General features: G+C 42.2%; 1 protein-coding gene and 1 non-coding gene across 2 annotated transcripts in view; one reads left to right on the top strand and one right to left on the bottom strand.

Moving 5' to 3' along the window:
* FYTTD1 (forty-two-three domain containing 1) overlaps window positions 1–13,397 on the bottom strand; it is a 53,396-nt gene extending 39,999 nt beyond the window's left edge. The window contains exons 1-2 of the mRNA XM_075556286.1: window positions 13,191–13,397; window positions 6,109–6,237 (exon numbers count right to left, since the gene is read on the bottom strand). Of these exons, the coding sequence (XP_075412401.1) occupies window positions 6,109–6,237; window positions 13,191–13,293 (232 nt within the window). The 5' untranslated portion in view covers window positions 13,294–13,397. The remainder of the gene's footprint in view (window positions 1–6,108; window positions 6,238–13,190) is intronic.
* Window positions 13,398–15,208: 1,811 nt separating this feature from the next.
* On the top strand, window positions 15,209–15,314 carry LOC142455737 (U6 spliceosomal RNA). The gene has a single exon (XR_012785879.1). It is a non-coding gene; the product is annotated as a U6 spliceosomal RNA (small nuclear RNA).
* Window positions 15,315–15,875: the final 561 nt, after the last annotated feature.

Genomic DNA, 15,875 nt, shown 5'->3' with positions numbered 1-15,875 from the left:
AAAAGATGAATTGCATGAGATGAATCTGCTGCTCAAGACCTCTTTAGAGTACTGAAGAGCAAGGATGTTTCTTTGATGACCAAGGTGTGCCTGACCTAAACTGTGGTATTCTCCATTGCATCATATTACATACGCATTGATTATGGATTCAAGTAAGACAAAATCCTTGAAAACCTCCTTATAGCTTCAATCTTTTCTCCATTTATATTACCTATTGGTCCAGTTGTGAGGATTATACTAGAGTGTAATCCACACTGAAGGCTACAATCCTTGCTTTTCATCAGTTAAGTGCTTCACTTCCTCCTCCCTTTCAGCAAGCAAGATTATGTCATCTGCATACCGTAGGTTGTTAATAAGTCTTTCTCCTATCCTGATGCCACACTCTTCATCTAATCCAGTTTCTCTAATGATGTGTTCAGTATATCCTTTGAATACGTATGGTGAGAGAATACAACCCTGAAGCACACCTTTCTTGATTTCAAACCATGCAGTATACCCTTGATTTGTTTGCACAACTGCTGGGAAGCATAGCATTCACTGTAGGATGGACCTATTGTTGCTATCACACCTGGTAAAGGTTGGAGGGTGGGGGCAGGTCTGACTTCAGTGTCACAGAAAATGGCCTTAAGACGACATTGACTCTGCAGCTCCGGGAGATGGACATAACTGATCAGAGCACACAGGAGCAGATGAAGGGGCAGGAGGAGAGAGTGGAACACAGCCTGGCCCACCAGGCCGTGAGGATGATGTTCCTGAGTAGAGCAGCCAGTCCACAGAGAGTGCAACATGGCTGGCCCCACTATGAGAAATGATGCCCCTCAGTGGCTAAGGGCGATACAGGGGACAGCACCGGAGACACAGTGTGGGAATTGCACCTGACCTGATACCACCACACCGAGGCAAAGCACTGGGGGAGTGCAGCGGAACAGCAAGGGAATGGAGTGGCAAGGTCCCCAGGGAATGCTGAAAGTGGACTTTGGGGCCAGGGCGTGGTGCCCCAACAGACTGGACTGGAAAATGCTCCGAAGGGCCAGCAAACGATCCCTGAACTAACTACAAGCTTTTATCTTGGGAAGTGTTTTGTTCTGTTCTTTGTCAGTGGTTTGTTTTTGTTGTTTTGTTGTCTGGTTGTATACTGCTGCTTTGTTTTCCTCTGTCTTGTTTTCGTGCATGTTAGTGTCTCCACAGGTCTGTCGGAATAGGACAGGCTGGATGAACTATCTGGAGGAAAAACAACGAACCGACAGTTCCGGGAGGACTTGGGGTGGGGGGTAGGGGGGGTAAGGAAGTGGTGTTAACAAACACAGGGACAAGGGAACAACATGGGACCCCAAATGGTAGAGAGGGGGAGTGGCAGGTCTGGTGGGGAATGATCAAGGGTAAGGTTGCTTAGAGAAGAGGTATACTCTAGCCCAGGTGGTGACGAAGCATGGTAGTAAGGCAGGAGGAAAGTCAAAGGAGATGGAGGAAATAGCTAGGAGTCAAAGGGCATTTATGGAGGTCTAGACAAAGACATGTACAAGCAAATATATATAGGAGGATGGGGAAGTAGATCTATGTGTCTATATTTACAGGTTAAGTATTAAGGTGGTGGAAGGACCGTGGGCCTCTACTCAAACACTCCCTCAATGCATGAATATTTTCTTTTATTAAATTGGAACTCTATGATGCTCACTCTCCCGACACAACGGCTGGAGCCAAAGTGGGTGAACAAGTAAATGTGGTGAAGAAAGCTGATGGTGCCGGACTATCAAAAGAGATAGTGACTGGGGTCTTAAAGGCTTGATGATAAACAAGCAGCCATCTAGCTCAGAAGCAACAAAGTCCACATGGAAGAACACACCAGCCTGTGTGATCGAGTGGTCCCGAAGGGATCAGTTAGCAGGCATCAAAGAACAAAAAAGTCATATCATTGACTGCACACCTCCATGATAGGATCGCTGAAGACAAATGGGTGCAGAAGCAAAAGTGGTGAAGAAAGCTGATGGTGCCCGGCTATCAAAAGAGATAGTGTCTGGGGTCTTAAAGGCGAACAAGCGGCCATCTAGCTCAGAAGCAAAAAAGCCCACATGGAAGAAGCACACCGGCCAGTGCGATCACGAGGTGCCAAAGGGACCAGGTATAAAGGCATCATGCAAAAAAAAAAAAAAAAGACACACACACATATATATATACCATATTGAATGAAGGGGGAAGTGCAGAGTGGAGACCCAAGGCCCACGTGTCGGCCAATGGAGATCCCCTCACAGAGGGGTTCAGGAGAGGAGATGGTTCAATGAGGGTGCGAGGTAGTACTGATGAAGAACACAGCTTTCCCCCGGGTCCTGGATGCTTCCTCCCCCCAACTACCATAATCCAAATTCTACCTTGCAGGGCTGGATAGGGCAAAGGTTGTAAACTGGTGCATATGGGGGCTGGAGGCACAGGGAATCCAGGATGGATGATACCTTCAGGACCAGGGGTGTGAGGGGCGATGCTGGGAGAGCGGAGGGCGAGTGGGTTGGAAAGGGGGAACTGATTACAGGGGTCCACGTGTGACCTCCTCACTGGGAGAGGGACGGCAGAGAAGGGTGGGAGGGAGACTCTGGATAGGGCAAGATATGACAAAATAACGATGTATAAATTACCAAGGGCACATTGGGAGGGGGGAGCAGGGAGGGAGGGGAAAAAAAAAAGAGGACCTGATGCAAGGGCTTAAGTGGAGAGCGAATGCTTTGAGAATGATTGGGGCGGGGAATGTATGGATGTGCTTTATACAATTGATGTATGTATATGTATGGATTGTGATAAGAGTTGTATGAGTCCCTAATAAAATGTAAAAAAAGAAAAAAAAAGAATGATGAGGGCAACAAATGTATAAGGGTGCTTTGCTCAATTGATGTATGTATGGATTGTGATAAGAGTTGTATGAGCCCCCAATGAAATTATTATTAAAAAAAAAAAAAAAGAAAGGAAATGGCCTTAAAATGATCAGCCTTAGTAGATAGAGGTGGTCTGGAGTGTTCCCCATACTATTTCCTCACCTATATATACTGTGCTACTTGAGATTAAATAGTCAACAATGACATTAAAATGATAAGATTTTAAGGAGGCAGAGAAACTATTATTGGAAGCAAAACAATTAGTATAATAAGAATATTCACACGTGAAGAATCTAATCAATGTAATCGAACAATTTGTATAGAAAATGTTGAATGGGAACTTACAGTGCTATGTAAACTTTAACCCAAACCATCAACCACAATAAAGTACTTTTTAAAAGAGAAAGAAAAACAGACAACTCCAGGGAGCACAGTTCTCAGACACACAGGGCTGTTAAGTCAGAATGAACTGTCAGCAACTGGACAGGTACTGGGTATTACGAAAAGATTTGAGTAAGTAAATTACGGAGGACTCCAGGTTACAGTGACAAGTATAAAGACATGGCAGATCCTACTAAATTGAAGAGTGTAGAGGGTTAAACAAAAAGGTTAAGAAGTGAATGGAAGTAGTAGAGGTCTGTAAGTTGGGACAAAGGTTGCATTTGACAAGGGATGAGAAATCAATGAGTTCATGATCAGACTACATCATACTGCAGGCTGAACAGGAGAGAGACTATAGGAGAGAAAAACCATTGCAGCACGCAAACATGATGTAATCAGAAACTAAGACGGAAATTGTTTTCAGGGTGAATGAATTATTATTTTTAATCATTTTATTGGGGGCTTGTACAACTTATCACACTCCATACATACATCAACTGTGTCAAGCACATTTGTACATTCGTTGCCCCCGTCATTCTCAAAACATTTGCTCTCCACTTGAGCCCTTAGCATCAGCTCCTCGCGAATGAATTATTAAGAGCAAGGAGAATAGATTTAAAAAAGGAGATGGAGGAATCTGTTACGAAGCTGAGAAAGACAATTGTCTCATTAACAAAAATAAACCTGATTAAAAGGAGAAAATATGTGACAGAATTTTACCTCGAGGCACCTTCTGTTCTGACTGTTACGGAACATTTTGCTATACTCATCACCATGGTCTGTCCTCTATCTCTTAGTGATGGCTTCCTCGCTGCTTCCTTCCACCATCCCTTCTTTCTATGTCACCACCCATAATCTAAACCTTACCACTACTTCTACTTGTCACTCTTTCATGGTCACATTTCATTAAAAAGTGTCTACACATAATGCTCCAAATTCCCTTGACCCACAATCATGTGTCACTGCCTCATATTCTGATACTCCGAGGAGCTAACGATAACATCCAACACAATAGTCTTTCTCCAGTTTTCATTCCATTTAGCACCTTCAGAGTTCTCTCTTTTCAACGAGATCCTTCATCACAATGTGGAAGTCTGTATGTTCTTAGCTAATCAGAATTCTTAACAATTCCCATCACTCTACACGCTCAATAGCAACGGAGCCGCAGCTGTTTTATTTTAGCTAGCCACAAGTGCAAATTCAGTCCTACGAAATCCTAAGCTGACCCTCGGTATCATTTACTTATAAAAGTCTTCCTGATCCTTCATGGCCAGAACACATTTTACCACACCCACTACATCACCTCTAATCATCTTAGCACCAAAATTCTTACCTAAAGTCCTATAGTAATATCTGAATTTCTTTTATGACATTTCTGTTACACAATTCTTTTTATTGTTGCTCGCATGCTTATCTCTTCTCTGCTACTAGAAATTAATTCCTTGAAATAAACGGCCCCGTCTTTATGTAACTGCAGAATCTGGTCAGCTCAGAGCATTTATAGTATAATTAGCACATGGTTAACAAAAATTATTATGTCTCTGGCATCTATGAATTCTGATGTTATCTTTAAACAAATCACGCATTTAATATGGTATGCTGAGTGATAGTATGTTTTTAGATCTAGATCACTGGAATTAAATTGTTAGAGCTAAAAATCTCACATTAAACTTGCTATTTAGATTCAAATGTTCAAGAAATATTACAAATAAAAAAATTTTGGCAGAGTTTAATCTTACATAATCTGAAGACATATTAACTATTAAACACAAAATTGATGATTTATTGTTAATTATTTTCTTTCAACATATACAATAACAATCAACTTAGATGCAAGCTAGTTTGTCAAGCATTTTTTCATATATATGAAGGTCTAGTTTTTCTACATGAACAAAGGTTTATTCTAGGACACTGATCTCTAACTGCTAAAAATGTCCATGAGTCATATATAATAGTATTCAGTTACTATCTAACTCTACTTTAGAACACGGCTTATAAATCATCTTCCAGATGACCAAAAATAACCATCTAGGGGTATATTTAGAGTCTGAAGATAATAAGTTCAATCACATCTAAAGCAATCAATTCCGAGTGGCATCTTTGGAGGGTATCTAATAAACCGGAGGGCCCTGGATAATAAGATAAAGAGTCCATAAGTCATTTTCTATGAGGAATGTAACAACAGTTTCTACACATTTAAATGGTTCTCCTATAGAAAAGACAACTGCTTTCTATAACTTTATGGATGTAATCAGTCAAAAAAACCACTGCCCCTGAGTTGCTACCGACTCATAGTAACCCTGTAGCACAAAGCAGAGCTGCTCCATAGGGTATGCAAGGCTGTAAATCTTTATGAATAAGTAACCTTGCCTAATTTAATGGAACGTTCTAGTGCTACAACTGCCCCCAACAGTAGAAGCTGTCTGTGAAATGATGTTTCCATTGAGTGTGTATATAAGCTGGAGCTAGTTCTCCATTAGACACACACACTGTGAAAGGTGCACCACAATGGAAAGGGAATAGGATGTTCAAAACATACAAGACTGTTGCAATTCTATACCCTAAATATGAGTTAGACTCTTTATAAACCGAAGCTGCTTTAAAATAACTTAATGGTTACAAGAAATAGTAAAACCAACTTAAATATTTACCAGATTTTTAAGATCTAAGCAAAAAGGAAATCATAATGAATACACTTCTCCATGTTTAAAAACAAAAAAATTAAAAAAACAATGGAAACAAAATTAAGTTCTGGACTGATTCCAACCAATAGTAGTGAGCCGAGTAGTCTTAAGTATGTGCTAAAGATGCTGTACTATAAATCCACACAGAACAGCCTTTATTAAAGCTTACTTTCAAGACTTACCAGAATTTGGTTGCATTCCCCACCGTACTCTCATCCTAAACTGCCGGGCACCACTCTGCTGAAGTCGTCTGTTTAGTCTTGGAAAATTCTGCTTCTTCCCTTCCTTTCGATTCAATTTGATGATATCATCTATGTGATAGAAGATGTCACAATTACTGTCATTTAACCTAAGGACGCAACCACACAGTGCTGTTTTCTAATTTGTAAATTTCCTACGTCCCTAACTTCTTTTTTACTCTGAAAGCACTTCCAGAGGATAAGGACGAGAAGAAAAGCTCAAATCAACTTGCCGGAGCTCTGAGGAAGTTTTTATCTTGTTTTGTTTTTCGCTCTGAGGAAGTTTTATAAGAAAATTCAAACTAATAGTCCAGAAGCCAATTTATTTAATAATCAGATAGTTCTATTATCCATAGTAGTTCCGTCCTTCATTAGTGTAAATGAGCAAAAGTTCATTGACCAAAATTATTTATTTTTCATAATCACAGAAGTACCTATTTTTCCCCAAAAGATGACTACCTTTCAAAAAACATGAACAGTCAAATACCAGCCCTGGTGGCACAGTGGTTACACATGATGGGCTACTTATCTGCAAGGTCACTGCTGTTCAAAACCACTGTCATTCCAAGAGAGAAAGATAGGGCTGGCTTTCTACTCCGGTACATAGTTACAACCTTGGAAACCCACCGGCAGGTCTACTCTGACCTACAGGGTCACTATGAGTCAGCTTCAACTTCATGGCAGTGAGTTAGATCTTTGGGTTTTAGTTAAAATAAAAGACAGTCTAAATTCAAGTCACCAATATTTATTGAGCACATACCATGTAAAACAAATATGTACCAAGCAGTGTTATAATTTGAAATATATATATATAGTCCCTAGTCTCAGTTAAGTTATTGATAGACATAGACATGTAAATAGCAGAAATTAAAATAATTAAAGTACCATAATAAAGGTTTAGCACAAACTGCTACTGAATTTCTCAACATGATCCAAGGTTACTTTATTTTTCTTTTGACACCGAACCCTCTAATCCTTATTATCTGTAAAAGTACCTTCAAATTGCCCTCAATGTGATTCATAAACATCACACTGCTCTAGTGACATCTTTCTAATGTTAAGATTAAGAAATTAAACGAGCTCCAGACTCCTACTTATATCTGTTATAGAAGCCAAAATATTCATTCAAGAAATACTCACGTTTTCAAATAGTCTCCAACTAGTATGGTCAACAACTCAAACAAGTATGGTCAACAACAAAAACTTCACAAAACTAATTAACCTCAATAATTTTCTAAACTGCTGTAAGAGTAAATCTAACAAGAACCTGTATGAATATAATTAGTCTTTTCTGTTCAGAGAAGAAACTATAGATTACAAAGATTCTTTCTGATATATTTCTACAACGTCTCTCCCATCTATCATCTTCAAGATTCTTAATCACAAATATTCAGATTATTTCAAATATTCCCAAAATATATCATCTTGACATTAATCTCCAATGAAAAAGAACTTTACCAAAGTAAAAAATCTCAAAAGCAGTTTCCAAAATCAAACAAAAAGCTTTCATGAACATCAGATATAGCCCAAACCAAACCAGTTACCTTCAGTCAATTCCAACTCATTGAGACCCTCCCTATAGGGCAGAAAAGGCAGAGAACTCTTGCCCCGCCCCCCATCAGGGTGGAAAGGAGCCCTGGTAGCACAGGGTGGAAAGGAGCCCTGGTAGCACAGATGACCTCAGCACTGGCTGCTGACTAGATGGCAAAGAGGTTACCTCCACAGAAGCAGATTGCTATCTCTTTCTCCTACAGAGCAGCTACTGAGGTTGGCCAATCCACGGTTAGCATTCAAGCACTCAACCATTGCGCAACTAAGGCTCCTTTACCCCTTTTTTTTTTTTAAGACCATTGATGAGTCAATTCTGACTCACAGAGACCCTACAGGGCAGGTTGGACCTGCTCCCACAGTATTTCTGACATGGTAATCTTTACCAGAGCAGACAGCCCATCTTTCTACAGAGCAGCTGGTGGGTCTGAACCATCAACAGGGTGGTTAGCAGCTCGACACTTAACCTGAAGCACTACCAGAGCGTTTTCCTTAAACAAGATACTACTTATTCTTCACCACAAGTCTGAAATCTCAGAGCTGTGAACCACAAGAAGGTAGTATACAACTTTGATTCCTAGAATTTTAAAATAGAGCACATCAATAAACATAACTTAAAACACCAAAGCATATCAAAAATAAATTCTTACATTTAAACATTTTACTTAATTCCTCAAGTTGCATGAGCTACTGTGGGCCAAGAATATGTTCTAATCTACACTTGATCTTAAGCAAAAGGCCGAGAAGCAATACATATTGTTCTAATCTAAATGAAGAAAATTACTCTTCCCAGCAGGCATATAAGTGAGGTGTCAGCTAGGTCCATGTGGGATCCAAAGATGACAACATCCAAATACGAAGGGGAAAGTATCAGAGCTTAAACTGTGAACACCCAATTTGTAGAAGGTTATGGAGGACAGTGGGGGCCCAAAGTCCATCTGCAGACTATCTAGACAGATTAAGCCTCTGGCAGATCCCTGCTAGCGCCAGGTGAGGGACTGGAGCATCTTTACTATCAGACAGTGATTCTTGTACTTGATTATGGTGGCTCGAACCACAGTGTACTGAGACACTTGGTCAGTTGAACTCCCTCTTTTCCCAACCTGACTTTGCTTTAGGTTCAAGTATTTCTCACTTGTTCCACAACAGAAATTTCTTCTCTGGCCTTTTAAATATTGGTGGTGGTCTTTTGTTTCTCATTTGTATTTTTATCTTTATACTGTTTTCCTCTTGCCATTTCAGCTTTCATGGTTTCTGTTGGGTCTCCCAGTCTGTGAAGCACAGAGCGAGTACATGCAGAGACAATAACTGATGCAAGGGTTTATTAGGGATGTGGAGGGGGGTTGGAGAGTGAAAGGGGTGAGGGGATTTGGGGAACAATGAAAGCAGACAGGGAGTGAACTCTAGAACTGACTGTGACGAAGTACACACAACAGCTTTTTAAAAACAATTGAACCATGGAAGGTGTACAATATGTGAATACTGTATCACAAAAATCACTTTTAAAAAAACGAAACCAAACTTCGACCAATGGATATCATGGGTGAAGGAAAAAGTTGCTGCTTAGGGAGCACCGTGTTTATGTTAAGGGTAGTGGAGTAATTTGGAAAAGGATACCAATAATAGTTGTACAACATGAAGAGTATAACCAATGCCACTGAATTATACAGAAGTGTGGAACTGGAGAATGCGTATCTTTTGCCACAATTAGCAAAAAAAAAAACCATGAATAATGAGTACAAGGAAAAAGATGTTCTAGAATTAAATATGGTGATAATTGTACAATTGTACAACTTCTTTGATGACTGAATTGTATTACATGTGGATGTGCTAATAAAAACGTTAAAAAAAGAAACTGACTCTTCCCTAATGGTGGAGAAGGGTAGAAATCCTACAAAAATGTGGTATGGGAAGGGAAAAAGTCAATTAAAATAAGTTACTTTATAAAAAGGTTTCTTCCATAGCACTAGGAATAAACACAATCGTAATAGTAGTAGTACTACTGCTGCTACTACTACTATGAAGGTGCCCTGGTGGTACAGTAGCTATGTGTTGGGCTTTGATACCCAAGGTCCAAAGTTTGAAACCACCAAAGATGGGCTTTCTACTCCTGTAAAAGGTCGGTCTCGTACACTCAGAGGCAGCTCTGCCCTGCCCTATAGAGTCACTGAGTCCATGACAGTAATACTAACTGAACCCCAGTGATACAGTGGGTTAAGCACTGGGCTGTTAACTGCAAGGTAGGTGGTTCAAACCTACTAGCAACTCCTTGGAAGAAAAATGAGGCTGACTACTTCCACAATCTCAGAAACTCTAAATTAAAGTAGTTTTACTGTCCCATAGGGAACAGACTCGATGACAATGAGTTTGTGTTTTATTAACAGCCACAATATTTTGGTATTTATTAATTTAAACCTAACAACCCAATAATAAACTGTTATCATAATGCTTATTTTATCAATTAAGAAACTAAGCTATAACCAGGTCAAGCTATTGTAAATCTTGGTAGATAATTTATATGAATATTCACATAATCAGAATAGAGTATTTTAAAAAGCAGGAAATCATATAAAACCTATACAGATATGATAAAATGAAATATTCACTGAGTATAATATTTGCCTAGAGACATCACTACTTCATTTTATCTCTGTAAAATCCTCACTGTAAGGCACCTGACAGAATATTGTATAAAGAACTTGGGGAAGAAGAGACAAACTGGTGATATTTTTGGTAAATTTTATTGGCATTTAATTCACATCTCATACAATTTAATCATTCAATCATATTAAGAAGAGTTGTGCAATCATCACTACAATAAATTTCAAAACATTTCCTCCTTTCTCATTATCAGTATTGTTAGCTCCCTATTCCCCCCACTCCCACCTCCCCTGCCATGTCCCTAAGTAAATATTAACCCAGTTATTGTCTCCACAGATTCACCTATCCTGGATTTCATAGAGAAAATCACACACAACATAAACAAGAAAAAACAACAAAACAGAGGGAAATAATCTAAATCAATAATAAAGCAGAAAATATTAAAAACAATTTTAAAATGGGTGGAGAGGGATCACATAAAATGTTAAATTTTAACCTAACTGTATCTACCATAATCAAATGTACAATACTCTGAGAGCAAGTATTCACATGCCTGGACTATGGTCAGGGGATTCACCAGAGGCTTCATCCATGTGTGAACCCTGCAAATGGATTTTGGGCTTCTACTGTCATCCATAACCTTCTGTAAACAGGTATTCACAATTTAAGCTCTGATACTGTACATTCCTTCCTTTGGGTTTTATTATTTATAATTTATAATAAATAGTATCGTTGGATCATGTAGGCTGGTGTTCGTCCATGTGGACTCAGTTGGCGCCTCACTTAGATGGTTGCTTGTTTGACTACAAGCCTTTAAAAGACTCCTGATGCTATTCCTTTTGCTAGTCGGGCAGTCTGGTTTTCCACACTTTGCTCTAACACCTGTATCTTCAGTGATCTCTTCATGAAGGCCAGTATCTTGGGCCATGTCATAAGAACTAAGTGTTCTTAGATTAGGACTATGATTAAATGCAAGGCTCTATTTTAACTCTTTATAGCACCTCATGTTTGCCTTCAAAGACAGCTGCCCTTCAGCTTTATTCACTTGAACATCCTAATCACAACCAAAAAAGCAGAAAAAAATACACCAAAAATGTTTTATTTGTACTGATGAAACATACCTAGCACCTAGACCTCTACAGCCAGACTGAAATCCTGTGGCCACCACTTAATACTCCTTGTGTGTGTAACTTTGGGAAAGTTAATTTCTCTATGCTTCCAGTTTCTGTAAAATGGGAACAGTTATCTTAGAAAATGTACACACACACACACACACACACACACACTTTAGTCCTCGCTCTGTACTGTTCTAGTATGCCTATTATCTCATTTAGTCCTTAGCAGCAATCTCAGTACATTAGATACTCATAAGTATCACTTTTTGCTTTTTTGCTTTTACAGATCAGGCAAATAGAAAACAGGACTTTAGCTGAGATAGTGTGGTGCTAGATTCCATGCCTTTTATCACTGGAAGCATCACTGAGTGGTAAGAATAATTTGTAGTTGGAAAAGACTCTAAAGCAACTATCAACACTAATCAAAAGGTGAGTGGTTCAAGCTCACCCAGCAGCACCTGGGAAGAAAAGGCTGGCAATGTGCCTTCATAAAGATGCCAGCCAATGAAACCCACTAAGCACAGGTCTACTCTGATACCCACCGAATTGCTGCAAGTCGGGATCTACTCGACATGTGGCTGTGTTTTATCATGAGGCATACATACCTTACAAAGTGATTATGAGGATAAACACATTGGAAATATCTTCCAGCGAGTTCAGTGCCTGGCAGGGAATACTTAGTGTACTGTCTCTGAACTTTAGCTCCAAATTTTTCTCACTTCTTGCAGATTACTCCATAACATGAAAAAACACAGAAACTTTCCAAGATTAACATTTACCCAAATATCATTCCCAGAGAAGCGACTCCTCGGTGTCCACTACTCAGATACTTTTCAACTAGCCAAAAAATAAAACAAAAGCAAGCAACCCTGTAGGCCATCCCAAGATGGGCTGAACTAACTACATCTCATACCACAACTTGAATCCCAACAAAAATCGAATTAAACTTTGAAACCAGTGGGGCCCACAACCAGTGCCTCCAAAGTGTTAGCTCCTTAATCTTTATTGAGCCACCCCTCTTGCTGCTTTTGAGATAAGAAGCAAATCAGCCCACAGGCTTTGCCTGGCTTCTCATCAACCAATATGCATGTTTCAGGGTTCCCCACACCTCCCTCATTTGAGGTCTCCAGAGGCAAAATGTGCCTTTCTAGGAAGTGCCTAAGAAAACACTTAGGAAGTCTTTGCCTAACGCGACTTTCTGATAGACCTTCCAGGGCCGGAGCTCCGTTGGCGGCCCCCGAAGTCTGTACTCGCCAGAGCGCGCCCACTCCGGGCGCCTGAGTGCGGGGCCTGCCCCAGGTGCCCTTCCCCGGCCGCCTCCCCAACACCTTGCCACGGAACGGCGGCCGAGCCCCGCAGTTGCTCCCCGCCCCGCCGGTCCGCCAACGGCCAGCAGCTCGCGGGGAGCCCGCGGAGTTTCACGCACAAAGACCCGGGGCTGACCCGTGAGTGGCAGCGCCCCTTGAGAGGGGCGGAAGGTACCCACGGGTCTCCCTTTCAGCCCCCCAGCCCCCGGCGTCGCCCCCCGCGGCAGCCCCGGCCGCTCCCCCTAAGAAACAGGCTCCGCCGAGGGGCTGGCGGGGTCCCGGAGCCCCGACCTGAGGACGCGGCACCACGCCGGCGGCCCTCCTTCTCCCCACCGCCCGCCCCTCACTTGGCTCAGCCCACCCGCCAGAAAACTCGTTGGGCAATGCGGCCAACCGCCCCTTCCCCCACCCGCACCCTCCCCGCTCCCCAGCTCCGCAGCCTTCGGCCCCTCACCCAATGACATGTCGATTTTGTCCAGGTTTTCATTGCTGCGGGCTTTCGAAAGTGGCGACGGGTTCGCGGTGGCTCCCAGTAACCGGGTACCAAACCGGTTCATGGCTGGAGATGTCGCGCTGGGAGAGTCCGCGGCGAAGGCCAGAGAGCGAGGCCTGCCACCTCCCACTCGCGCACGCAGACTGGCTGCACCGGGGGACCGCGCACGCGTGCTGGCGGCGTCCTCCCGCCCTCTCGCTACGGGAAGGCCAACCGGTAACAGGGGAGCGGCCTTCAAGAGCGGCCCCAGACCCTGGCGCGCTGCTAGCGCCCCCTGTCGGCCCGGAGGAAACATTGCCGCCGCTGCTCTGGGCGCTCGCCAGGACCACCTGTCAGACGGAATTAGGGAATGCTAGACCTTAAAGCGCCACGAAATGACATGCTTTAAATGACAGCATGTTCTTTCGTACCCTTCGAGTCACTCCTACTGCGAAAGACCCCTCTCAACTTTGGTACACACGATCCTTGTATACCCCATTGCAATGCAGCCTTGAAGGCTGGGCAGACCCCTGCAAGCGGTCAATTGCGCACCCGCGTCCCAGCTCCGATTATCCCCAGCTAGCTACTCCACTCGCGGCGCGTAGAGTCGTCAATTGTGAACGCAAAGCAAAGACTGCCCTGACAATTCTTCACCGTAACAATAAAAGTAGATTCTAACGTTTCTCCTTATCAGTCCCAGCTCTCAATCGGCACTCTCAAAACATTGTGCCCTGTACTTTGACCTCAGTAAGAGCTCACCTTCTCTTGGAAATGGGGTAAGTACTTAAGCTTTTTTTTGGCTGCATGTTTCTCATTTATTTGTGCTGTGAATTGATTGAAGGATTCATATTCTTTGTAGTCATTCTTAGAGGACAACATCGTAATATTTGAGGAATTATTAAAATATATATATTTGATGAATTCTTGCATATTCACTCCTATCCCCCTACCCAGAATCTGTGAGGGTTGTTTGGATGTAATCCTGCTGGAAAGGAGTCCAGGTGGTGCTATTGGGTACACGTTGGACTACTAACCCCAAGATTGGTGGTTCAAAGCCATTGGTAAATGTGAGGCTGTCTGCTCCCGTCAAGATTCACAGGCTCGGAAGCCCTATGGCTTCTGTGTTAGTCTGGGTACTTTAGAAAAACAAATCTACAGAAACTCATGTATAAGAGAGAGTTTTATATAAAGAGTAAGTGCACATCAAGAAAGCATCCCAACCCAGTGTTGCCCAAACCCATAAGTTCAACATTAACCCATATGTCCAACATTAATCCACAAAGTCCTCCATCTCACAAAGCAGATGCAATGATGCCGACTACAGGAGGAAAATCGAGTCAGTGAGCGTGTAAGGTTCTCAGCGCTGGCAGGGGTCTCCACATGGGTGCTCCAGCACCCAGGGCTGCATCAAGGTAGGTCCATGTGCTTCTCCTCAGGGATGTCTTGCAGGAAGTGAGATTTGCCAATTGAAGCAGGGAACTGGCTAAGGCAGCTGCACCCTGGTGTGACCATTACAAAGCAAGAGATTTGAGAACTGGAAAGGCAAGGCTCACTGAGCCATTTATCCCTCCGCCCTTCAATTAACCCCACATGTGTTTATTGCCAGGTTGACACAATAAACTATATCAACTGGGAATCAACTGGGAATCAACTGCATGGTGGGGGCAGGCAGTCTTTATGAAGTAGTTCACGAGGCTTTCTCATGGTGCCACAGGGTAAGGGTGAACAACCAACCTTTAGGGTAGTGTGGTTGTGGAGTTGCCTTCCAGGTGATTCTGATTCCTAGTACCCATGTGATAGAGTGAAACTGGGCCTTAGGGGTCTTTCTATGGAGCCAGTCTCCAGGCCTTTCTCCCTCTACCACGGGCTTGGTTTGAACTGCTGCCAGCCTTCAGTTAGCAGCTGAACTCAACCATTTAACTCCAAGATTCTTTTTCTTTGACCAGTCGAGCACAAAATGTATGCACCACCCAGGGGTCCTTCCTATCAAAATTGCAGCTGTGCTCACTTGGGCAGCTCATGTACTAAAATTGGAACCACACAGAGAAGATTAGCATGCTCCAGTCTCAGGATGACATGCAAATTCACAAAGTGTTAACTTTTCCCCACCCCTTTAGGCAAGGGAGACTGGGGAGAAATGAGCTAATAACAGTGAAAACAAAAATGAAAACAGTGTTCTAAATTGATGGTGATTGTGATTATATGACTCTTTAATATACTCAAAGCAGTATGTATATATTTTAAAATCAAGGTAATCCTATCCTATGAACCAGTTCTACTCTATTACTCATAAGTCAGAGTCAGAATTGACTTGAAGGTTTGTTTTTGTTTCTTGTTTGTTTCTAACCATGCACTGAGTCTCTGGGCCTTGTAGAGAGGAACGCTGGGCGAAATTCTTAATTTCACAAAAGAAAAGAGATGCATTTAGAGTGTGAACACATCTTGTATTCTAAGTATTGCTTGAACAGACAACCAAAATCCCAAATGTATGCAGTCCTCTCCACCACCAATGTATCAGAGTTCCCCTTCTTTTCCCTGAAAACTGAAGCCTCAGCTCAAATCATTGTAGCTCTGAAGAGAAGTCGCTCCAATATCTCATTAAGAAATCCTAGCTGTGTTTTCGTGCATGTTAGTGACTCCACAGGTCTGTCTGAATAGGACAGGCTG

The sequence above is a fragment of the Tenrec ecaudatus genome, chromosome 8, assembly GCF_050624435.1.
Source record: "Tenrec ecaudatus isolate mTenEca1 chromosome 8, mTenEca1.hap1, whole genome shotgun sequence".
NCBI lineage: Eukaryota > Metazoa > Chordata > Mammalia > Afrosoricida > Tenrecidae > Tenrec > Tenrec ecaudatus.
This window is presented reverse-complemented; position numbering and strand designations above follow the sequence as displayed.